We start from the raw sequence: 25,600 nt of genomic DNA, 5'->3' as shown, positions 1-25,600 counted from the left end.
TAGTCGCATCACATCATGTATCTCTGCCAATGTTTGCTTTTTTTCGCGTTTCAGCTCTTTTGTCTGTGGGGTAAAAATGCAAACCAATGTCCCAAATGATTGGGGGGGACATGAATTGACAATCACTCAACTAAAGACAAGACGTTACTTAGTATATATTAGTATATATTGCATACAGTACCCAAATCCCTTCTTTGATTAGTTTTTCTTCATAACACACTGGCCACAATCATTTTTTAATTAAAGATTGGTTCATTTCAAAATCACACACCAAATTTGCATGAATCTGTGGATTGAATCAGCAGCCCACGGATTCTGCAGGAAATAATATACCAGGTGGATCGAAGTATTTGTTTCACAGCAACAATGAACTTTCAAATGCTCGGTGAGATCTCAGGCTCTTTATGGGGACGAAGCTTAAATCAGGAACCATCTGAGGAGACAACCAGACAAAACTGTGATGAGTCATGATTCATACTTTGTCTCTGACGTAGGTTAAAATATCAAATATAACTTTCCTGATCACATTCCCGCTCCTGACAGGATGCAGCCTTTAGATTTTAATGACCGCCCGCAGGACAGAATTTACATTTTTAACATTAAGAAAAGCTGAATTATCCGTATGATCAAATCCCCTCGGACTTAAACAAGTAGTACATCTATTCAAAACAAATTAAATTCATACATACCATGTAATCGATCAAAAAGGGGAGCTGTCTTTAATTATTCCAGGCCATAGTGATGAGGGCTGGGTTTTCATCTGCTCTTTTAGCCCTTAGAGATCTGCGCCTCCTGCCACTTCCACTGCAGCTCTGTCAGAACGAGAGGATGGTGAGCTGTCAGACTTTATGGAGGTCAGCATTTAGCTTCAGGTGTATCCATTAAATGTATAGTCATGTGAACAAATTAGGACACCCATGCTAAAGTTGACTAAAAAGAGGAATAAAATACAGGGGGCATAAGTAAGTACACGCATACTCATGGATCCAGGATACTATGCATCCTGATAAAGTTCCCTTGGCCTTTGGAATTAAAATAGCCCCACATCATCACATACCCTTCACCATACCTAGAGATTGGCATGGTTTTATCTCAGTTAGCCTAATAGCTGGTTTGATTTGCATTGAGTGATGATTTTATGGAAAGTACCCCATGTCAATCTCTAGGTATGGTGAAGGGTATGTGATGATGTGGGGCTATTTTAATTCCAAAGGCCAAGGGAACTTTATCAGGATGCATAGTATCCTGGATCCATGAAATAACTGGCCTTTAAAAATAAAAATCTGCCTGCCTCTATGGGAATTTAACATAGGGGTATACTTACTTATGCCCCCGGTATTTTAAGGAAGAACATTATTTTATATACGATACATTATTCATTCACAAAGAAAATTGGTGTCTTTAAAGATTGGATTTTTCCTCATTTTTTTAATTAAGGCATTAAGATCAATTTCCAAAGGATTATGTTTTTATTCCTCTTTTCAGTCAACTTTAGCATGGGTGTCCTAGTTTTTTCACATGACTGTATTTCACATTTTTGACATGCATATTTTTTTCTTCTCTAGGCGTTTGGTGCCTAGACTGTCATCGCCGCATGCCGCTCACTTTTTTGGTACTTTAAGAACAATTTGCTGATGATTCTTCTGCCCTTATTACTAGTATTAGTATTTTCACATTGTTGTATCACTACTTTTACTGAAGTAAAGGAGTATTTCCTCCACCACTGCTCACCGGAGCGCAGGAGTTGCTGTGTTTGGGACACAGCTCCAGTTTGCAGTGCAGGTAGATGTCGGGAGCTTTCCCAGAGAACTGGAACATGTTGAAAGAGAAGGAGTTGGATGTTCCCAGTCCGTTTCCCTGCACCTTCACTGTGTGGTCAGCGGGGTTCGGGCATCTGCTCAGAAACAGGAAATCAAACATGATAATGAAATGCATTAGTAGCTAGCTGATCCTTACAGTGGACAACGGCGCGTTCACACAGAGATTATCCTCACAAAAAAAATGGAAATTCTGTTTCTGTTTTTCTCTTTATTGATGTCAGCTCTCTCAAAAGTAATATTCTAAAGGGTGACCATTTTCCTTTAAGATACTTGTACTTTTAATCAAGTATTGCTTTCAAGTACTTTATACAAGAGATTTTTCAGCATCTCGCAAATTTCTTGCTCAGGTCCAAATGTTTCAGCTCACACTGCTGCTGCATGTTTGCGTCTTTGCATTGACTTTATATGTCATTTCACCGCAGAATCGGGGCGAAAACATGTTGGCCGTGATTGACCCTAAGAATTTTATCTCACCCGTTGATGACGAGGTTGTATTGCACACTTGCATTAGGAGACGGCTGATTGGTTGCCCAGCAGGAGTCGGTCACTATGGAGACCATGTTGTCGTCCAGCCCCACCGTCATCAGCTCCACCCAGACCTTCTGGTCCAGCACGAGCTCAGTGTCCGGCCCCACGACGTTTATGAAGCTGCCGTCGGTGTACGCTTTCATCATCAGAGTGTAATTCCAAATTCCAGATACAATCTGCAGCACCACGGAGCTGGAGACACACACACACACACACACACACACACACACATTTCAGCTTTCTTAAACTCAGTGCAGACCCTTTACTTAGTCCAAGTAAAAGTACTAATACCACATTGTGAAAATAATGTGTTACAAGTACAAGTCCTGCATTGAAAATGTACTGTAAGTATCATCAGGAAAATGTAGCCTATTTAATTTAGTAAAGAAAATGTACTTAAAGTATTAAAAGTGCTCAATGCAGGAAATCCTCCCATTTTAGAAACTGAAAACGATCCAAACCGTTCTTTGTGTAATGGTCTGATCATCTCAGCTGGAATTGTAGGCTGTTATATCTTTGAGATAGTTTCATTTATAATAAAACATCGTATTTTATGAACTACATGTGTTTTGTGTGCAACAACTTTAATTTGTAAGTAACTAAAGCTGTCAGATTAATAGCATGAAGTAAAAAGTACAATGTTTCTCTCTGAAATGTAGCTGAGTAGAAGGAGAAAGTGGCACGAAAAGAAAAGACCATGTGAAGTACCTCAACATTTGTACTTAAGTTCAGTACTTGAGTAATTGTACGTAGTTACAGTCCACCGCAGCTTTAACTTGAACTACAACACGTTAACAACCAGGTGACGCTCCACACACACACCTGTCTTTGATTTTGAAGGACACACTCCTGATGTCTGGCTTTGTGTACAAGCAGGAGAAGTCGATCATGACTTGGTCGTGGCGGGTGATGACGTCCGTGGAGCTGTTCTGCATCATGATGGTGTTCTGGTAGATGATTTGGCTTTTGTTGTTGCTCTACATTGTGACAGGAACACAGACGGGGTTTGACTTCATTTAATCACAGCAGTCAGATTCTTTTCATGCTCACCTGTGACATTTACAATCCAGAGAGAGAGAAAAGTACTAACTGTTGTAGGGGTTTAGAGTCCATATTTGTAGCATGCAGTTCATAAATCACATGTATCTTTCTATCACTATTAACAAGTGGAACAATGTCAGATATGTAACTACGATAAGTACTGCGCTGTAATTTGTACCTATTTCTTGTATTTATTACTGTCAGCACCACATGGACTGCAGCTGTATAAGAGTGCAAAGATCTGCGTAGCGGGGTGGATGGTTGGGTCCTAAAACACAGGGTTTTTAAGAGTCTGTGTCCCAGAATAAGTTTAGCGGAAAACACAAGACTTTTACCCAGGAAACGGCAGTTTGTGTCCCTGGAGTACTACTTAAGGGTTAGATCGACTTTTAATACTATATATTAACAGTTATCGTTCGTGGTGTAGACGGGCCTTTTGTCTGCTTTTAATCTCTGTTTAGTCTCTCTCATACCAAACAGGGAAGCCCAAACTGTAGAGAAAATACTTCATGGCCTGGCTGAGACTCCTCATTACTTTGCCATGAATCTACAGTGAAGTGATCAGCAAAAACAGGAGCAAAACAGTAGAGGAGAGCACCCACCATGACCTCGGTCCCGCAGGTGTTGTTGCTGTCAAAGCTGAAAGTCACCATGTGGGCCTCGTTGTCCATGTGTCCTTTGCAGCTCTCGTCTATGAGGTGTAAGGTGGTGTAGTCAATGTTTTTGGCACTGAGCAGACATCCAGCCAGAGTAAGAGTGGCAGAGTTCTCTATGCAGACTGTCGGGTCGCCTGAACACCCAACGGGACAAAGAAGAAAAAATATTTTTATAAGATTTACTATAATTAAGTCATAGCTAGTTTGTGCTGATGTTGTTTTTCTAAACTCAAATGTATCAGATTCTGAGCTATAATGGAGGCAGACATAGAGCTCAACAGTGTGGTTTTAGAAGTAACAACCCCATTTATTTTCTCCATAAGGATTTAGATTATCGGCCATAATGTCTAAACCATCCGAGGTAGACTGACCACGAGCTACGAGGTTGTGTAACGAAGGTTTCTGCTTCTGTAGAAGCCACAAGTAATAATAATAAGAATAGAATAATACATTTTATGCATTGGCGCCTTCCAGGACACCAAAGGACACCTTACACACATTAATAAAAACAATAGAAGCACAACAAATGTATCGATAGAAAAATCCTGTAGTAAGTAAAAACCAAAGGTATGCAACTATTAAAAACCATGTCAGTAAAATCAAGGTGGATGTAGTGAGCTATGTTGGGTGATGCCAATCTGAACAGATGTGTTTTAAGTGTGATTTGAATTGATGAAGAGAGTCTAGTGCAACAAGTTTGTGCGTGAAATATTTTTTTGCGATGTCATGGAGAAGTACTACACTACCCACAATCCTAAGCATAACAGTGAAGTCTCTGATTGGTGGAGCTCGCTGTTACCATGGAAATGTTTACCGTACCCACGAACCGGCGAACGGCTATAGTGAGCTGCTACCATTGAAATCTATGATCGTTTCTGTACACAGTCTTGTTCTTTTGCGCCGAATCAAATGTTTGGCTTGGTTCCAGGCTTAAAACTTTGGTAACACTTTACTTGAAGGTATCTACATAAGAGTGACATGACACAGTCATGACACATGAACCCTAATCCTAACCCTAACCCTAACTTGTCATGACAAAAACTGAATGACACTTACTAAAAGAAGCGTTATGTCATAAACGTTTATGACTTGTTTATAAACGTTTATGACACGTTTATGACAGTGTCATGTCACTCTTATGTAGATACCTTCAAGTAAAGTGTAACCGAACGTTTTATGTTGGCATTTAATGAAAATGTCAATGACGATATCAAATGGGGAAACTCACTACCGAACCAGAGTCATTCTAAAACTAAGCGGTCACTGATGGGCTCCATACATCCAGTTTTTAATGTAACACTAATCAGGTGTCACAACGGTCCGTGTACTTGGCGGCCAACGGATTTTCGTTTTGAAAGGAAAAAAACAAAAACGAAAAACGGCCAGTTTCCTAATTACCATTAGTAAATAGGAAAACAAAAAACGGAAAACAACCCATTATTCGTTTTTTGTTTTGATATTAAAAAACGGAAAACGAAAAACAATCTCGTTATCCGATTGTCTTTGATGTATTTGTAGATGGAACTCGGAAATTAAAATGTGTGTATAAATCTTATTCCTTTGTCAGTACCCGATCCGTACCGCCTGTAAAATCCGTTATGTGCACTGCCTGATCAGTTCTACGCTTGCGCGAACACCGGCAAACTTCACAGCTCTATGCACGCATTGGCGTAAGGATGTTTGGACATTCCCGGTTACCGGAGGAAAACATTAGACAGTGACAGTAGACCGTTATGATGGCAGAGATGAAGTTTACAAGGTGTTTGCTGGAGTTGCCTAAAGTATCTGTTAATGATATACGGAGGGTCGTCCGGCCATCCAGTACAACACCATGTAGCAAATTAAATAAAGACTTCAAATTTTACATTTCATCATTTCTTTGCAACTTTGAAGGTAATTTGCTAACGCTAGCTAGCCTGAGCTAGAAGCCTTGCTTTGGTGTTTTAAGTCATGACGCCGTCCTGCTTCAGGTTAATCATGCTTGAAATAAAGTTTAAGCATGTGTATACCTCTCACTTCATGTGTTTGTATTTTTATGAAAGTATCAGGTAAAAACAGGGCTACAAATGAGATCTCTGTGAGAGACCAGCTAACTCCTAGCTAACTATTATGTAGCTCATTGCTGGACATTTCATCCCTAATTCCGGTCACTTTACTGTATTTGTATTTGTTTAGTATTTGGTTTAGAAGCTTTTATTGGTGATTTTTACGGTACAAAGTCCTGCTACATACGTACATAGCTAGCTATATATGCTCCGCTATGTCGCGTTAGCATGCAGGTACAATAGTTAGCTATGAGTATGCTAACGTTAGATTGTAGTGGAACGAAGCAGCACTTTCTAACGTCAAAAATCGCAGACCAAACACTACACAATCGGACATGTTTCAACAGGAATGTGACCCAGAATTGGGCAGAATTTAACAACATTGCCAGCTAAGATGACCGTTAGCATGTAGCTACTATAGTGTTTACTGCAGTTAGCATGTAGCTACTATAGTGGTATACAGCAGTGGTGGCTGGGAGAGCTGTCATCCCATCTTCAAAAGGACACTTATGTACGTTTACACTTCATCACATTAATAATAGACAGTCTATGGTTATTAGTCAAGACGAAGTATTAAAGGTAAAAACATTAACGTAAACAACACAACAACGATGTCGCTACACGGTTTTGGATCAGTGACAAGTTTCGAATGTTTGTAGCTATGACTATTGTATAATAAAGATTTAATAAAAAAAGATTTAATAAAAAAGTTGTAATGTTTGGTCGTAAAGTGTTGACACATGGTACAAATCTCGCACAGGGACATTGTTAGTTTTCTACTACGTAATTATGTGCATGCACAGAACGGATCTTACAGGCGGTACTGGCCAATAAATGCTATTGAAGGGCGGGTCTATTTTTCCAAAATTAAGGAATACGACTTATACACACGTATTTTAATTTCCGAGTTCCATCTACAAATACATCAAAGACAATCGGATAACGAGATTGTTTTTTGTTTTCCGTTTTTTAATATCAAAACAAAAAACGAATAATGGGTTGTTTTCCGTTTTTTATTTTCCTATTTACTAATGGTAATTGGGAAACTGGCCGTTTTTCGTTTTTGTTTTTTTCCTTTCAAAACGAAAATCCGTTGGCCGCCAAGTACACGGACCCACAACAGACTCTGCACAAAACCACACATCCAGAACAGCAGTTCAGCAACAGCAATTTGCATTTTTTACGTGTTTCACCAGGTGCTTTTTAAAGTTTTATGATCTTCCATTATCATGCCACATGTGTTGCACTGTACCTAAAGAGTTTGTTGGTGTGTACTTGGTGGCAAAAAGAGCCCGACAGAAGCATTGGGTTTCACCGTTGTTCTCGCCGCAGTACTCGTTATTACTGCAGTACAGCTCCATACAGGGGACCTGAGGGACAGCTACACACACACACACACACACACACACACACACACACACACACACACACACACACACACACACACAAAATAACACTTAAAAAAGTACATCCATTTGTTTACTACTCCTGGAACAGAGGAACATTTTTAACTAAGTGTTTTACCTGAGTATTTAATTTTTTTATTCAACATACTCAACTTAAGTAAGTCTTTAGAGCATCAGACACAAGACATAAAAAATTATACTAATAAAAAAAGTAGATAAAAATATTAAACATTAAATAAATGTCATGCATCAATATTTATTAATTCTGCAACTTTTACTATTGGTACTTAAAGTGTCTTTTGCTGACAATACTTGAAATGATTAAGTAGAATCAAACTAAACAAACCCTGATCCAAATTTGTAAATATATTTGACTATACTTGTACTGTAGATACGACTTAATTTAAAGGTTGTTTACAGTGAATTTAACCCCAATTTACTCTGTTTCTGTCAAAAACTGTGAAAGTGAATGACAATCTTACGGCAATCGTCCGGTGACCTCCAGTCGCCCAGTGTGATGGTGGTATTCAGACTGCAGGTCTTGGCGTAAGCGTCCAAAAACTGGCAGCTGAGAGCGAGGCCTTCCTCGGTCGGGAATTTGCACGAAGTTTCTGCGCAGGCGGTTATGTAGGGAGCTGGGTTAACTTGGTCGTGGCAATCAGTGAAGGGTGCCTGCATCAGGAGATTACAGCTGTTCCAGCCATGCAGAGAGGAAGAATGAGAGTCAGTGACCAGTTTTCTGAACAGTAGTATCATCCCTGGGCACATGACAGTGAAATCATTGAAATGTATGATTCCTGTTTTAAGGATGAAAGGAGTGTTTAGTGTGTTTTGATGGGTCGGTTCTTACCGTTCAGTTATAAGTTGGCAGTTGGTCATATTGTTCGGGGGTTCGCTGTACAGGACCTCGCAGCTAGAGGGTGAAAAATCACAATGTTTGTTTACAAAAGGGTTTCCAATTTAATGGTGACGAGGAACAACTGGATATACTTTCACCTCATTCACCTCAAAAGCATGTTTGATGCTTTTATATGTCAACACGTTCACTAACGTTAGCTTGGAGAGCTAATTTACCCAACAAGTCCTCCAAACCATACGACAATGTCGTAAGTTTGTTCCTACCCCCTAGTATGACGCACAGGAACGTTTTCCGTCCTCATATGTAAACCAGAGAATGTAACAGTTGCAGTTTTCAACTACTTAGTTAAGTTTAAAAAACATTGTGCTTTGGCTTAACTATATATCACATATCTCCGCAAATCAAATCAACGGCCATTTGTCTACCCGGAAGTTGTTTTTGTGTTAGCGCGGAGTCACGGTGATTCAGTCTATACAACATTAATAAGCAGGTGATGTCAGTCTGTGCATCAAGTTAAGACTAGGACGTACCCAGCCACACTGGAGGAAGACTTCTGTGCAGCCAGATTGAAGGTCTGAGTGGTGTTAGTGGGGTTTCCACACAAGCCTTCTGCAGCAAAAGCAAATCCTGGTGAATGACAAATAAAAACAAGTCAATAGACTTTTAACCAGACAGCATGTCATTCTTAAATTCACCTTTCTGAAAAGTAGAGCTGCAAAGAATAATTGATTAATGATTGAGTCATTTTTTATGAAATAAGTACAAATTCTCACATTCCAGCTTCTTAAATGTCAATATTTACTGATTTCTTCACTCCTCTGTGAAAATTGACAATGAAAATAAATGTAAGTTGGAGCCCTAGATTTAGTTTTCTGTACCTGTGATTACTGCAGTGTTGCCATCAAAAGTGATTGTGAATGCACCCATCTGGACAGTGACTCCATCCTGGTCCTTGGAGAACTCCACACCATTAATCAGCTGAGCCGTGGCGTTGAGCGTTGGTGTTTGGTCATCAACCTACATCACAGCAGATGAGTGGAGGAAACACTGACTCAAACATCACCAATACATACATGCATGTAAACAGCTTAGTCAGAATATTGTCTTTTCTGAATAAAGGCAAAAAACTGAATATTAAGTGCATGTAGCCTATACGTAGCCGTTGATTGATCAAACCAAGACAATCTACTGTGAATTTTTAAACCACGCCATAAATACACTTTTACTTCCTTTTAGATGGATTGTGGCAGCTTACCCGAACTATTCCCCCTTGTCCAAGATAGATTGTTGAAATTGCCGCAGTTATTGTCAAGGAGTCCAAAAATGGCACATCTGTACGGCTTCGCTCCCGGAAACCCGCCAATATGTCTAAAAACGTACTTTCTACTGGCCTTAACAGTCTGTATATACAGCGATCCGGGACCGACTGGATTCTATTGAAGAAATCGATGACGGTGGAGCCAGTCACTATGCACACAGGGGGGGGCACAGTGTGGACCACACCTGATGGAGATGGAAACAGACAGATATTTTGTGTCTTTTTATTTCTTATAGCAAAATAACAAAAAAAACAAAGACCACGAAAACAGAAGTTTTATCCTATGTCAACCCATTTAAATAGGGGGGTGCTGCTGAACAATGAGGAGATAGGACGCGCCTAGCTGTAGCTCCTACAGATTTCGTTTAAATAAACAGTTATTTTACCATCCAAATACACACTTTATTCAAAGTCGACAGAAAGAAAATAAAACTATCAAAAACCATCTTCATTCATCTTCCCACTGTTCCAACAATCACCACTCTGGTTTGGTTGAAATAAACCCTCAATTAACCCATTTACATGTGGAGATATGCTGGCTCTATACACACTAAAAGTACTGATTAGTTACATGGAGTCTGGTGGGTTTGGTGATGGTGATTTTTTCTTGTTAAACAAAAAGGATTTTACTCTTTAACAAAAAGGTCTATATCTGTAGGGATCCTTTCCATAATGTTGTCAGACACTTAGAATAATAATCTGAGTCAGGTGCAAAAAGCACTTTTAGTGGACGGGAATTGAAGATGCACAATTTTTTTTCGACCGCTGCCGACTGAAGCAGTCTTGCTTAATATTTGACCAATTTGAAAGATTGTTGTTCCCATCAGTCCTTAGACACACAAACACGGGGAAAAAGTGTCCAGGTTGTTAAAAAGAAGAAGTTACCCTTTAAAACCCATGCAGTGACACCGTTCTATTTCATCAAACACCTTTAAACTGAAGGTTGTATGTATTCTAAAGCGCAGAAACATTTAAAGGCTGCTTACCTGCCAGCAGGAGGAGCAATGCAACCGGCTTCAACATGATGAAGTAGTGGCAGTAAAGTGTCGGAGACCTGGGAGGGATACAGGTCACATAGTGAGTGGCAAAACAAGTGATTTCATCCCTTCAATAACCCTCAGGAGCGTAGCATAACATTCTTCAACCTGTACAATGGCATTTTCTGTGCTTTTTGGGCTCCAGCCCCAAATGTGGCCCCCGTTTTTCTGATGTTCAAATACATAAAGTATAAGGGATGGTTTTGATGATTGGATGAAATTGAAACAAAATGAATGTAAAATGTAAAACGAGTGACAAACCAGGGTTGTTATAGTGAAATAGAAGGAAAATAAGCAGTGACAAATATTTTAATTTTTATGAACTAAAACTGAATTTAAAAAAATATATATTTAAGAAAAACTAAAAACTAAACTGAAACTATATTTCCAGGTTAAAATAAGATGAAAATATTGTAAAACTAAACAAATGAAATCCAAAAGTCCAAACTCAGCTGATCTGAGTTCAGTGTTACAGCTAAAAGACAAAAGATGTGAAGCTTTTATCAAGATTTTGGTGCGTAAAAATCTGAAATAATCTGTAGATCGGGCTTTGAAAGTCACCAAAATAAACTTGAAATTCTAAAAATTAACGATTCCAAATCATTTGAACAAGCAGTGCATTTTATCAAAGTCACTAGAATCTCAAAATGGGTTTTAAATTGGACTTTTGTTTCGTGGATGAACTGAGTTGCTACGGAAATATCTTTTGGAAACTGCACTAGTCGTGACTTTTATATTCAATTCAATGCTCAATTTGTTCAGTAAAAGAATGTTAGAAATTATTTTCTTTAATTTGTTTTAAATTCAACAATCAGTATGTCTTAGTTTAGAAGAATACTAAAAGTAGCACAAATGTAGAGCTGAGTACATTGTGATATGTTTATTTATCGCAAATAATGTCGTTATGGGAATATTCAATAATGTTAAAGCACGTTTTCCTCATATCGTGCAGCCCTACTCTGGATAGAATCAGATAATTGTGCCGTCGCCCTTAAGGAGCGTCACAATAGACACAGTCTACATGAAGCCAGGCAGAGAGAGGAAGAGTGTGCAGAGCATCTTACCGTGTGGTGTTCAGGTGTAGCAGCAGGTAGATGGAGCTCTGCAGACGGATGTCAGTGTTGAACCACTCAACTCCCCGTCGGATGTGCCTGCTGTCTCTCTCCGTCTCTTTTTATGCTAGTCCTTCTCGGCCCCGCCTTTGAAGAATGATGTACTTAACCTTCATAACATTAGTACTTTTACATTCTCGAAATGGTTTTACTCCCCAAACTGGCTTTTTGTCGCCTTCAGCATCCACTGAGTCGCTGTCCTTCACTTCCTTTTTTCACAGAGGAATGTGGAAAGAGGATGAGTGGGAATGACACTCTTCCTCCCTTATTACCATCACTGACTCTGACCCTTGAGCAAGGGCCTTAACCACAACCGGTGGAGCAGCAGATCAGACTTGTTGTAGTGGGCCAACACATTTCCATTAATTTGTTCTCAAGGAATTGCACAATGTAGCCTACAATGTGTTGTTTGTTACTCTGTGTCACCTCCTACTGTGAAAATATACAATTTCGTACTCAGCTGCTCCTTATCTCATCTCTATATCTGTATATTACTCAGAAATAAACCTGTGAAATAACAGAAAAGGTACTGGCTGCTCTTCGCCCGGACTTTGTCCTGTAATTAAAAATGGAAATTATGTGTACTGTACCTACAGTTAAAATACAGAACATTTCTGTTTACGGTTAGGCCTATAAAACATACTCTCATACAAAGCTGCTCAGTTAGTAAACTTGTGAAAACGTTAAAATGCGACAACTCACAAAATTTCGAGGCTGACAAAAGTTGAAGGAGCAAAATGTATGCAATTTCGAAATGTAAAAAACTGAAATGCAACTGTGACTCACGTTCTATGGACAAAAACTGTTAATGCACATATATTTCTAAGAGTGTATTTTTGTTACCTGTCTGTATATAATAGAGGTGTTTATAGTGTAGGCTACATATTACTATTGTTACTCTTATATTTTTTATTATGTTGTGAATTTGTTGAGCTGCTGTAACAAGGGAATTTCACCAGTGTGGGATCAATAAAGTCGATGGCCGGCTGGTCAGATGACGCCGGCTACAGAGCTTGTGTCAATGGCCGTTCTTCCTCTACAGTAGTGTTTCTCAAATGGGGTTACGTGACATTTTTAGCAAAATGTTTTTCAGTTACAAGGCTGTAGTTACTTCTACTGTCTTTTTTTTCTCCAAGTTTGTCGCTTTTTTCAAAGCTTTTGTCGTCTGTTTTTGAAGTTTGTCACCTTTTTTTTTTGAAGGTTTTGTCGTTTGTTTTGACCTATTCTTGCCTTTCTTCCTTACTTTTTTCTGCTGTCTTTTTTCAAAGATTTATTCTGCTTTTTTCAAAGTTTTTGTCACTTTTTTTCTAAGTTTGTCGCTTTTTGGAATTTGTTGTCACTTTTGTCACCCTAGTGTTGCCTTCCTTCTTTCTACTGTGTTTGTTTTCTAAGTTTTTATTGTTTTTTTGAAGTTTGTGTTAGAGTTTAGATTCTCGGCCCAAACCCGAGCCCGACCCGAGCCCGACCGGACCTCGGGTCGGGCTCGGGCCGTTATTTTGGGCCGGACCCTTGATCAAGCAATTTTTATTTATTTTTTTATCCATTACCTTATTATCCTATTTGGGTGGGGAGATAGCTATGCCATAATCAGAAATATAATAAATATATATATAGGCTATATAAAAGTAACAAATGTGTACAAAAGTTAGGCTGCAGTTACAAAATGCAGAACGTGTCTTTTTTTTTTACACATGTACATGCCTTAAAAAAAACTGTTCAAAGGGGGAACATTATTGAAAAAAGCTTGAGAACCACAGTGCTCTACAGTATGTTGACCACATGAAGATTAGTGACATGGATTGGTCTGAGTGAAACCTGCTTTCTGTTGAGCAGGGTTCCTCAGCAGAGCTTCAGGTGCTTTTAACTACTTCATGAGAAACAACAGATACAGGGCCAAAGACTCCCCCATACCTCCATTATATGGTACCTGACACAAAGTTTTATTAGCTTCCGGTTTTCCTTAAATTTCAGATTTTTTTATGGCGTTGTAAATCCTGAATGTTGAAACCACGGGCGTATAAAGACAGACAGATATTAAGTGTAACGGGGGTCTGGAGGTTCTGCCTCACAAATTTTGAGCACTTCAGTTCCTGTATTCTGGTGAATCTTTCTGTAGGAGCCAAATATGTTTTTTCAAGTGTTCAGATTTTGTGGTATTACCTGGTGAAAGGTTATAAAGGTATGCTCCAAATTGTTGCCGGCAGGTGTTTGGCCCGGAAAGGGCAAATGGTTTTTGACCGCTAACGCTCGCTGTGACACACCGCTGTGATGCTGGAGCGCATTGGCGCCAAACTCTTTGTTCCAACTGTGTTGAATGTGTTTATGGATTTAACGTTGAAAACATGAACGAATGGACTTTTCATGCTGCTGGTTAATCAAAATAAACATATTGATATTCTGCAACGCAACATCGTCAGACGATCATTGAACGCTACACAGCAAGTTAACATCAGCGCGTCAGCCAGGTCACTCCGGGTTAAATCACCTCAGTAGTTACGGTATCAGACCGAACAACTTAACACTTTCTTCAAATGTTCTGCTTTTTCTGTATCCATTTAAAGTAGAAATCAGGGGCGAAGCCAGATGTTGTAAACGTTTGAGGCTCAGCCCAAACCTAGACCGGTCCAGGAAGATTTTGTATGCTAATTAGAGCAGCTACATGCACTATTTTTCAAGCCACTTGATAATTGAATGCTCAAAATCTGTACATCATTTGGGGAAAAACATGATAGTTGCCAAGAAAAATAATCGTCCTGTAGAGTCAACATCCTGTTTTGTATCTAATTGTTCTCCAACTGTCTTCATCATGCTGAAACAAGAACACAACCAATATTTGGGAATACCAGTTGAAGGTTATTTTTATAAACCTAAATGATTCGGGGCTTTAGAGGAAACATTCGGGGATGGAGCAGTAAAGGAAAGGAAGGCACTGTAAAGGAAAACATAAATAATTCAAATATAAGGAATATAATGATGTAAAGTATCAGGCGATCTGTATTGCTTTAAATATTTGTATTGTCAGTTAAAGTTATCTGCTGAGTTAACACACATTTAGGCATAATGTACTCCTCCGTCCTCTTTTGTGTCTTTAGTACTGTCACCTCTTTACATTTTTCTCTAACGTTCCAAACTTTCTGCTTATTCAAAATAGTCTGTGTTCTCTGACATTTGGCGAATAGTCGTAATATTTTGAGAATAAAGTCACAATATTTCAAGAAAAGATCCACCTGCTCTAAAGTCTCAATAACAAAGTGATGAATGTTCCTGGATTTTAATATAATTTATATATATTATATATAGATGTTGCAGTTGGGCAGGTTTCCCAGAATGCTGTATGATCGCTCCTCTCGTGACATTGCTATAGGGCAATCACTGCCGACCTCTCACACCCAGGAGAGCACCTGTTCAACCTCCTGCTCTCTGATATGTCTGTCACCTTAAAAGTGCTCCAAGCTGAAAATACCAAGTATGTTTAACCTACATACATTAGGTGCTTTTAACCAGTTTGTGACAAATGACAGATGTCAGGCGATGTCAGGCGACTCCTCCCATTCCTTCACGCTATGTTTACCGACACAAAGGTTTTATAAGCTTCTGGTTCCTTTAATGTCAGATTTTTGAATGGTCGTAAATGCTGAATGCTAAAAATAAGGGCGTAGGATTCTTATCCAACATTGGTGAGGACGGGACACATATTAGGTTTAAGGGGGGGGTCTGGAGGTTCTCCCTCTACAAATTTTGAGCATTAACAAGAGTCAAAATGGTCTTAATGCTATAAATAGAGATATAGGTTTTGATCCAACATTGGTCATGACAGATATTAAACATTAAACATTTGATTTCCTGCATTCTGGTGAATCTTTCTCGACCAATTTTGTCTTTTTCTTCATCAAGGTCCAACGTTTAATCTTCTCTAAAAGACTTAGTCGTTGGCGATCAGCGGTGGAATGTAACTAAGTACATTTACTCAAGTACGGCACTTAAGTACAAATGTTGAGGTACTTGTACTACTTGAGTCTTTTCTTTTCATGCCACTTTCTACTTTTACTTCGTTACATTTCAGAGAGAAATATTGTACTTTTTCTCCACTACATTCATCTGTTACAGCTTTAGTTACTAGTTACTTTACACATTAAGATTACTGCACACAGAACACATGTAGTTTATAAAATCTGATGTTTGATTCTAAAGTAAACTAGCCAACAATATAACGGCTACAAGTCCAGCTGAGATGATCAGACCGTTAAACACACAACTGATGGATCCTTTACACTTTCTACAATGGGAGGATTCTTCTTTACTTTTAATACTTTAACTACATTTTCCTGATGGTACTTACATACTTTTACTTAAACATTTCCAATGCAGGACTTTAACTTGTAACAGTATTTTAGTGTGGTAGTAGTACTTTTACTGAAGTAAAGGATCTGAATACTTCTTCCACCACTGTTGGCGATAAACATCGTAGGCCTCAGGCACCTCCATTGATGCAAGTTAAGATATAGGGCTAAAATATGAGAAATACAATATTTCAAACTTTTAAATATTTATTCTCATAGATCAAGTTTTTCTTGTTTAGGCAGGATTTATTCTTCTGTCCTGTTTTGTGTCTTTAGTTTGGGGGAAGCAACCTCTTTAAATGTGCATGTGGCGCCTGTTCCCGTCAATGATACATTAATGCATTTAAATGCATTTATAAACCCCTGCTTTGAATGTGTTTTGGCAAGACTTTTTCCTCTAATGTTCAACATGTTCTGCACATTCAAAACGGGCTGTCTGTGTTCTCTGAGATTTGGAGAATTGTTGTAATATTTTGAGAACAAAGTCACAATATTTCAAGAAAAACTCCACCTGCCATAAAGTCTGAATAACAAACTAAATGTCACAGGGTTCCAAATATTCCAGTTGAGCAGGTTTCCCAGATTGCTTTATGATCACTCATCTCTTTCATCTATCATGTCTTCTGCCTTCACACGGTTATCACTGGCCTTTCGGCTCAATGCAGAAAATACCTTCTGTTTAACTTGAGTGCTTCGGGTGCTTGTAACACATTTGTGACAAATGATCGATAGCTTCCAAAAGGTACAAAGCAGAAGCTTCTATCTCAGAAAAGATCAGACTTTGTTGTCTCCCTGAGGACAATGTTGCTCATATCACAAAGTCCGCCCCGATACGACTTTCATTCAATTCAGAGGCCTGCGATTGATACAAGATGATCAGTTACATTTATACATATTTATAAAAAGCAACTAAAATATGATTAGTCACTTTAATGACGAGCTCCTTAAGACATTTACATTAAAACTAAACTACTCTCTTGGATAATAAATGATTCGTGGCTTAAGAGAAAAAATTCGGGGATGGAGCAGTAAAGGAAACACAAATAACATATATATATATATATATATATTTATATATATATAAAGTATATAAAGTCATAAAAAGTCACAGTATAGTATGCCGATATTCTACCGATACCGATTACTTTTATAAAATCCATTTTAACAAAAAGAATATATTTTTATTATTATTTATTTTTCAGCCAATCACAAATATTATAAGATCTTAGTAGAAGCATGCTGTGTGCTTATTGGCTTACTGACGCTGATGAAATTTACTCCTTACAGGTATAAACATGTTGTATTGAATGACGAGACGTTTTTCGATACTCCATACTTTAAAGGCAATTGTCGGTGCCTAAAAAGTATTGAATTCAGTACCCAGCCCTAGTACTGTTATCCTGTTAAATCAAAAATCTGAATTAAAAAAAAAAAATTCTTGCCAAGTAAGTAACACAAGGTATATGCCTCGGTGTATGGTGCACACATAAACATATTATACATTAATATGAAATAAACAATACATACAGAAACACTTATATACAAAATAGCTGTTTAACATAAGAAAAAAAAAGGCTGACTTATTTAGTGAATAGGGTACAAGCCTTCCACCAAGTTTGACATGTGAAAGTAGAAAAAAATGATGGATGAAAGAGAGGAGTGATCATATAGTATTCTGGGAATATTTGATTCAATTAGGGATATTTCAACTGGAATACCAATTTTGCTTGGATATGAGACATATACCTAAAGCCATATATCTCTGAAAATGGCAGTTTTTCTCTTGCCAAAATTTGGCCTAACTTGCAGCGTTATTAATGATGACATGAATTCCTTAAATCGTCTAGTCTCATATGATACCAACATCTTCACTTTAGCTTTAAAACGGAGCCTCCTAATAGGCCAATATCAGGATTTTATTAATATCGGATCATTCAAATGAAGATTGATTTGAATCTGGAAATTTATTTTTTAAACCCAACCCTAGTCCCCACCAATGTTGGAACAAAACAATAGGCCTTTGGTTTCAGCATTCACAATTTACAACCCCTAAATTAAAGTAAACAGAAGCTAATAAGACCTTTGTGTCTTATTATAGTGAAGGTATAGGAGGAGTCTTTGGCCCAACATCTATTGTTTGTGACAAACTTGTAAGAAGCATGCAAATCATTTAGGTTAAACGTATCATTAAAACAAAAGGTATTTGGTATTTTCACCTTGGAGCACTTTGAAGGCCAGTTATTGACATGTGGAGGTGGAGGAAACCATAGATCAAAGATAGGAACACTCCTACAGCATTCTGGGGAACCTGCTCAGCTTTATTATTACATCCATCCATCACTTTTTATATATATGTATATATAAAGTATATAAAATATATATATAAAGTATATAAGATACTAGATATACATAACTTTTTATGACTTTATATACTTTATATACTTTATACATATATAAATATATATATATATATATATATTTATATATATATATATATATTTATATATATTTAAAGTATATAAAGTCATAAAAAGTCACAGTATAGTATGCCGATATTCTCCGAGATGTGGAGTATATTCGTAATATTTTGAGAATAAAGTCACAATATATATAAAAGAAATAATAATAATAATAAAATCCACCTGCCCTATAGTCTGACTAACAAAGTGATGGATGGATGTAATAATAAAGCTGAGCAGGTTTCCCAGAATGCTGTAGGAGTGTTCCTATCTTTGATCTATGGTTTCACCCACCTCCACATACCAAATACCTTTTGTTTTAATGATACGTTTAACCTAAATGATTTGCATGCTTCTTACAAGTTTGTCACAAACAATAGATGTTGGGCCAAAGACTCCTCCTATACCTTCACTATAATAAGACACAAAGGTCTTATTAGCTTCTGTTTACTTTAATTTAGGGGTTGTAAATTGTGAATGCTGAAACCAAAGGCCTATTGTTTTGTTCCAACATTGGTGGGGACTAGGGTTGGGTTTAAAAAATAAATTTCCCGATTCAAATCAATCTTCATTTGAATGATCCGATATTAATAAAATCCTGATATTGGCCTATTAGGAGGCTCCGTTTTAAAGCTAAAGTGAAGATGTTGGTATCATATGAGACTAGACGATTTAAGGAATTCATGTCATCATTAATAACGCTCCAAGTTAGGCCAAATTTTGGCAAGAGAAAAACTGCCATTTTCAGAGATATATGGCTTTAGGTATATGTCTCATATCCAAGCAAAATTGGTATTCCAGTTGAAATATCCCTAATTGAAACAAATATTCCCAGAATACTATATGATCACTCCTCTCTTTCATCCATCATTTTTTTTCACTTTCACATGTCAAACTTGGTGGAAGGCTTGTACCCTATTCACTAAATAAGTCAGCCTTTTTTTCTTATGTTAAACAGCTATTTTGTATATAAGTGTTTCTGTATGTATTGTTTATTTCATATTAATGTATAATATGTTTATGTATGCACCATACACTGAGGCATATACCTTGTGTTACTTACTTGGCAAGAATTTTTTTTTTTGATTCTGATTTTTGATTTAACAGGATAACAGTACTAGGGCTGGGTACTGAATTCAATATTTTTTAGGCAATGACAATTGCCTCTAAAGTATCGAGTATCGAAAAACGTCTCGTCATTCAATACAACATGTCTATACCTGTAAGGAGTAAATTTCATCAGCGTCAGTGAGCCAATAAACACACAGCATGCTTCTACCAAGATCTAATAATATTTGTGATTGGCTGTCTAACGTTACACTTGGTGGAAAAACTCTACGTTACACAGAGCTCACATAGTAGGAGCTGAAAAATAAATAATAATAAAAATATATTCTTTTTGTTAAAATGGATTTTATAAAAGTAATCGGTAAAATGTTTGAACAATACCCAGCCCTAATCAATACAGAAAAATGTCTTAAAAAAAAGTAATTACAAAATAATAATATGTCAAAAAAGTCATAGTATATATACATCTGGAGAGACATGGTTTTCACTGGAAAGGAAGGGGATGACAAACTGTCATCTAAAAGGTATTTAAAGCTGTCAGAGAAATGTAGTGGAGTAAAAAGTACAATGTTAACCTCTGAGATGTAGTGGACTACAGGTAGAAGATAAAATGGAAATACTCAAGTAAAGTATTAGTACCTTGAATTTGTACTTAACGCTCATGTTGTCCGCGGGTCAAATTTGACCCATTTTTAAAGTCTCTATGTAAAAAAATATGGGTTTCTTTCAACCAAATTGCCCCCAAAATAATACGGATGGTTCCATTCGCGAAACAGGCTGTGATCATCTGATCTTAACCCTCTGAGAACACTAGACAAACCGGCGCGTCCAAACAATGTTTGACAAAACTCCTACTCAAAAAGTGTTTATCATTTATCTACTTTTTTTTTTTTTTTTTAACATTTATTACACTACTTTGTGAACCTAAAGACTTTGGTAAACTCACGTCAAGTACCAAAACAATTTGTTTCAGCTTTAGCGCCAAATTATCTCTTCACACAATGCTGTAGGACAGATTTGGGTCTCACTAGACGGAAAGCTGAGTTTGTTCTTAACATTTTGATATGAAACACATGGGGATCACTTTTATGCAAATACCCTAAAAAATGTTCATCCAGTCCTTCCAGTTGCAGAGTTCACTGGTGCTAGGCTAGCGCAAGTCAACAGTAACTGCTAGCCTGTCCCTAAAAACAGTCTGACCCACTCCACGGTACACCTGAGGCAAATAAATTATAACGCCAATGTTATGTCTGTGTTGATATAATAATAAAGGGCTGTCAATCGATTAAAAAAATTAATCTAATTAATTACAGACTCTGTGATTAATTAATCTAAATTAATCGCATACATAATTAACAGTGCCTGAACCGAAAAGAAAACAAAGGGTACTAAACAACAGTTGGTGACATTAAAGAACGGCTTGTTTATTGCTAAGGCCATATGGTCAAAATTAAATGATTTAATAATAATGTATAACAATAACTTATTTCACTAGTAAATTGCATTAAATTGCATTGCACATTTACAATAACTTCAAATGCACCACGAAGCTGTAGTTTACCAGTTTCATTGAACACACCGTCTGTGTTTTTTTTCCGACGGCAGCTGCAGATTGTTACATCCCGCTGTTGAGTCACAGTCCTCTACAGTAAAACACAGTCACACTTTACACCGTACACAGCTAGCGGTAGGCTAACGTTAGCTGCTGTCGAGTATAGTGTTAACTAGCTAGCGGTAGGCAAACGTTAGCTGCTGTCGAGTATAGCGTTAACTAGCTAGCGGTAGGCTAACGTTAGCTGCTGTCGAGTATAGTGTTAACTAGCCAGCGGTAGGCTATCGTTAGCTGCTGTCGAGTATAGCGTTAACTAGCTAGCGGTAGGCTAACGTTAGCTGCTGTCGAGTATAGTGTTAACTAGCTAGCGGTAGGCTAACGTTAGCTGCTGTCGAGTATAGCGTTAACTACCTAGCGGTAGGCTTTCAGAGCATCAGAGAGAAGAGCAGACATATCAGTGGCTCCAGATTTCAGTAGCCAGGGTTGGCAGGAAGAAGATTTTTACAAGTAAATGTTCAAATTAATGATCCAGGCAGCACATTCTTGTCTCCCTCCTTCATTTTACAGTCCAATGGTGGCTAGAATGGCTCCGGGTCAAACGTCAATATGGAATGGATTAATCTGCGTTATTTTTTTTAACACGTTATTTTTTCTCAGATTAATTAATCGAAATTAACGCGTTATTTTGACAGCCCTAAATAATATAGATTTCTAAAAATAGAAATAAAACTACCCTTGCATCTCAATGATCGCATTACATTTTGAGGGACTAGTCTCTCAGCAGTGGCAGAATTTTACTTTGCTCCGGTTAGTAGTACTGCGTCGAAAAGTAAACAGAGAAGCGCACTCCAGTTGGGACACCTAGTAGTAGCCTAGTACATTGGTATTGAAGGATTGGATTGGAAACTAAGGACTAAGCAACACGGTGTTTCAGTGTGCATTTAGAAATTGTAAAAATAAATCAAACAGATGGGCACCACAAAGTTTCCACAAATTTCCATTGCGAGATCCAAAAAGGAACCAACTGTGGCTTCTTGCTGCTGGCTTGGACATCAAGACACCAGCCAAGACTGTGACCAAGTTGCGAATTTGTAGTGATCATTTTAGACTAGACGACTTTGAAAAACCCTGCAATCTAAAGGACCACAAGTCACTGACAACAAATGTGGTACACAAACAGCTACTGATGAACAGGTATTAACTTTTGGTAGGCTACTCTAGCTAATAAAGCTAGCCCCTTTCATAACGTTAGCCTAGCTGCTACTGATAGATTGAGACTGACAATGTTAGTGGAGATAACCTTACAGTTCAATGCATTGTGGAGAGTGACAACGTTAACCAACGGTATAGCTACACTCTTGGTAGATACCTGACTGGGCTAACTGCTAACTTTAGGTAATTACTGACAGACATTTACATCGATAGTGTGGTGTTATAATTTATTTGCCTCGGGTGTACCAAATAATTTCTAATAAAGGAAGAAGTTGCACTCTCTCGTTACTTCCGGCTTCTGAGCTGGTTGCAGTTCCACCAGAATTCCATATAGGGGGCGCTCACAGGCCAGTGCAGAATGAATGGGACTCTATGGAGCTATACCCCTCAAAATCCATTTTTCTCAGGATATAATCTTTTGTCTAGTATTTTCAATGTTGCATTCGAAAGGGGAGGTTAAGAAAATACACACTGCTGGGTGTTAGATTTTTTTAAAGTGGCTTTTTTGTTCTAAAAAGCCTTTTAAAATGTCAATGACGTCACACACATATACGGCCTGAGATACTGCTTTACGGCGAGCTCTGAGTCACTTCCTTTTTTCTCTCGAGGCATCGACAACACAGCTGACAGATTAGACTCTCCCTGTCAATACACGGGCTAGAAAGAGGTTTGCTAATGTTTTAAAGACCACGCCGAAATATTCACTCTGACATTCTGGTTCTGCTTCGGATGCTGTCAAGTGGGATCTCCGATCATAATCAGTCCTTCACTGACCAATCAGCAGTCATTAGCAGAATGCTAGCATGTTATGGGCAACAACGACTCAACCTGTAAGAAATCGAAAGGACATAAGTACTCGTTCATTCAACTTTCGACCTATAATCCATGTTTAACTTGCAGAAACTACAATCAAATCTGAGATTTCTCAACGACAATCGGGTGAAAGAGACAAATTTAGCCGTCTAGCTCCATAGGGTCCCATTCATTTTGCACTGGACCGTGATCACCTCCAGTGGAACTCTGGTGGAACTGCAACCAAATTCGGTACAATGGGGCTTAATAGGGAGTGGAACGGCTTTCCATAGACCGGCTTTGGGTGTACTATGGAGTGTGTAAGACTGTTACTGTTGACTTGTGCTAGCCTAGCACCAGTGAACTCTGCAACTGGAAGAACTGGATGAAAAGTGTTAAACGGTCTCCACTGATAAATAACACACTGGCTAACTTGGAAATGAGGTCCTATGTCCAAAATTCTGAACCACCCCTTTAACTACAAAAAGAATTCATAATTACTGTTTTTTTTTTAAATCAAAAGTTAGGTAGAATTTATATGAATGAGGTTTATTATCAAGAATTTCATAAATAAGTGTAAAACTAGTGGTAATTAGTGGAATGAAGTTGGCTAAGAAGATGTAACACATAGTTGGGTGATAATTTAGACTTTATGCTTTATGAACAGGCAAAACAGACATACATAGAACAACACAAGGGTTAAGAAACATACAGTATATTTAAAGTTGGGCAAAATTCACAACTTTTACAACTCAATGTAAAGTAACTGTGAAGTGAAGAGCGTACTCATCAGATTATCTGCGCTTCTAAGTAACATTTCTATAAATGAGGTTTAATGCTCCATTAAAGTATAGTAATGCAGCTCTGCTAGTTTCCACACTGCGATGACGAGAGCAGAAACCTTCAGACCGACAGCAGCTCTCAGTTGAGTGTGATGTCTGCAGTTTCATCAGCCACAGAGAAAACTAAGAAGACTTCCAGCGTGTGTAAAGAAAAACACTGACAACAAGATGTGTCATAAGCAAAACGATAGCTTATAAATATCTCTAGTTGTTGTTTATGTTCCTGAGGATGTTGGGTGGACCAAACAACAAGCATTCCACTCAGTAAAATAACTTGCTCACTTTGTATCAGCTCTGCATCTACAAACAAGAGGGTTCTTCACCGAGGTGGAAAAGCTGATCCACTTGTGCCTCTGTTTACCAGTGTCTACTGCTGGCTCGGAAAGGTCTTTCTCAGCTCTTCGCTGCCTGAAAACCTGGCTCTGTAGCACTATCACTCAGAGTAGACTTTCACACATGGCACTGCTTCACGTCCACAAAAACATTTTGGATGATCTGATATTCATGGTCTCATGGCAGTGAGTTTATCAGCCAAACTCCAGAGCGCAAATCTACGTTTGGTGTACCAAAATCATTGTAAGGTAGAGACACGGTGTCTTACGTCTCTGTGTCTTTTTCCTGCCTCCGTGCAGGCCCAGATGGTAGCCTATATTTAGCCTAGTATGATTGTGATTTATGTATGCCTATTATAAACCAAACGAATAGTCTGTAACTTTTTAGAATTTGTCACATACTGTCGGAAAAGAAAGATTTTGCATAGTCTGTTACTTTGTGGCATTTAGGTCTTTTTTTGGCTGTTATGCGGTTTATGAACACTTACTCTACTTTTAAAATAAAATAAACATATATTGTCATGTAGAAAACCGATCCTGGTGCGTCAAGACATTTTGATTATGCATGTATTACTAATAATATATCATTTGCATTGGTTGCACTATATAAATAACATTTTAGTTTATATGCACACATTCACATAGATATTTAGATAGGCCTACTTTTTTCATCGCTGGTTTTTGGAGTTTGCTGTGCAGTAGGCCTATGTTGGGATATAGTTTGTACGCACTGTCAGCTCAGCTGTACCTTATGGAGGGGAGGGGAAAGTGAGTTTTTAAAAGGAGACAGAGGTAGAGTGGTCTGCAGAATACAGAGCCTGTGTAACATTGTATCTTTAGACTCTACGTGGACCGTGGACCCCTGCACCCCTGCCGAAAATATCTTCCCGCGCCTCTGAGATGTGTTGGTAATAATATAAACTGCTTTAGGCTACATCTACATTACTGCATTTTCAAGCAACGTTTTAACCCTTAACCCTATCTTCCCGTCGACCGTGCAACTTTTTGTTTTTCTTAAAATTAAAAAACTTTTTCCGTTTTGGTCATCTTTGCAACACTTTTGTCACTTTTTTTAACGTTCTTTTATCAATTTTTATTTTCAAATGCTATAGAATTGAAGAAAACACCCAAATTCAATTAAAGTAGAGAACTGATAATTTATTTTACTTGTGAAGAGCGTT

The 25,600-nt window shown here is 38.0% G+C and overlaps 1 protein-coding gene and 1 long non-coding RNA gene across 3 annotated transcripts; both read right to left on the bottom strand.

Moving 5' to 3' along the window:
- Positions 1-356: 356 nt before the first annotated feature.
- On the bottom strand, positions 357-10,784 carry LOC116064098 (alpha-tectorin-like). 2 transcript variants are annotated; one of them, XM_036006647.1, is made up of 13 exons: positions 10,660-10,784; positions 9,611-9,858; positions 9,234-9,372; positions 8,868-8,982; positions 8,347-8,409; positions 7,979-8,187; positions 7,343-7,471; positions 3,992-4,179; positions 3,171-3,325; positions 2,295-2,540; positions 1,732-1,894; positions 690-812; positions 357-433 (listed from the first exon to the last, which is right to left on the bottom strand). In XM_036006647.1, the coding sequence occupies exons 1-12, from the start codon at positions 10,694-10,696 to the stop codon at positions 720-722; spliced, it is 1,785 nt and encodes a 594-aa protein (XP_035862540.1). In that variant the 5' UTR covers positions 10,697-10,784; the 3' UTR covers positions 357-433; positions 690-719. The 2 variants fall into 2 exon arrangements, with proteins under 2 accessions (XP_035862540.1, XP_031175018.1); XM_031319158.2 differs by having other exon boundaries at positions 8,886-8,982.
- Positions 10,785-12,270: 1,486 nt separating this feature from the next.
- Positions 12,271-24,546, bottom strand: LOC116064439. The gene is made up of 3 exons (XR_004108527.2): positions 24,411-24,546; positions 22,263-22,274; positions 12,271-12,282 (listed from the first exon to the last, which is right to left on the bottom strand). It is a non-coding gene; the product is annotated as an uncharacterized LOC116064439 (long non-coding RNA).
- Positions 24,547-25,600: the final 1,054 nt, after the last annotated feature.

Source organism: Sander lucioperca, chromosome 10 (genome assembly GCF_008315115.2).
Source record: "Sander lucioperca isolate FBNREF2018 chromosome 10, SLUC_FBN_1.2, whole genome shotgun sequence".
NCBI classification, from domain to species: Eukaryota; Metazoa; Chordata; class Actinopteri; order Perciformes; family Percidae; genus Sander; species Sander lucioperca.
The sequence above is the reverse complement of the archived record's forward strand: the minus strand, read 5'-3'. Positions and strand labels throughout refer to the sequence as shown.

Bases quoted from the DNA above. Each gene is read 5' to 3' on its own strand.
- LOC116064098 (XM_036006647.1), bottom strand. From the start codon at position 10,696: ATGTTGAAGCCGGTTGCATTGCTCCTCCTGCTGGCAG. The intron at 9,859-10,659 runs GTAAGCAGCCTT...CATCTCCATCAG, and splicing joins ATTGCTCCTCCTGCTGGCAG to GTGTGGTCCACACTGTGCCC. The intron at 2,541-3,170 runs GTGTGTGTGTGG...GTGTGTCTCCAG, and splicing joins TCCTTCAAAATCAAAGACAG to CTCCGTGGTGCTGCAGATTG.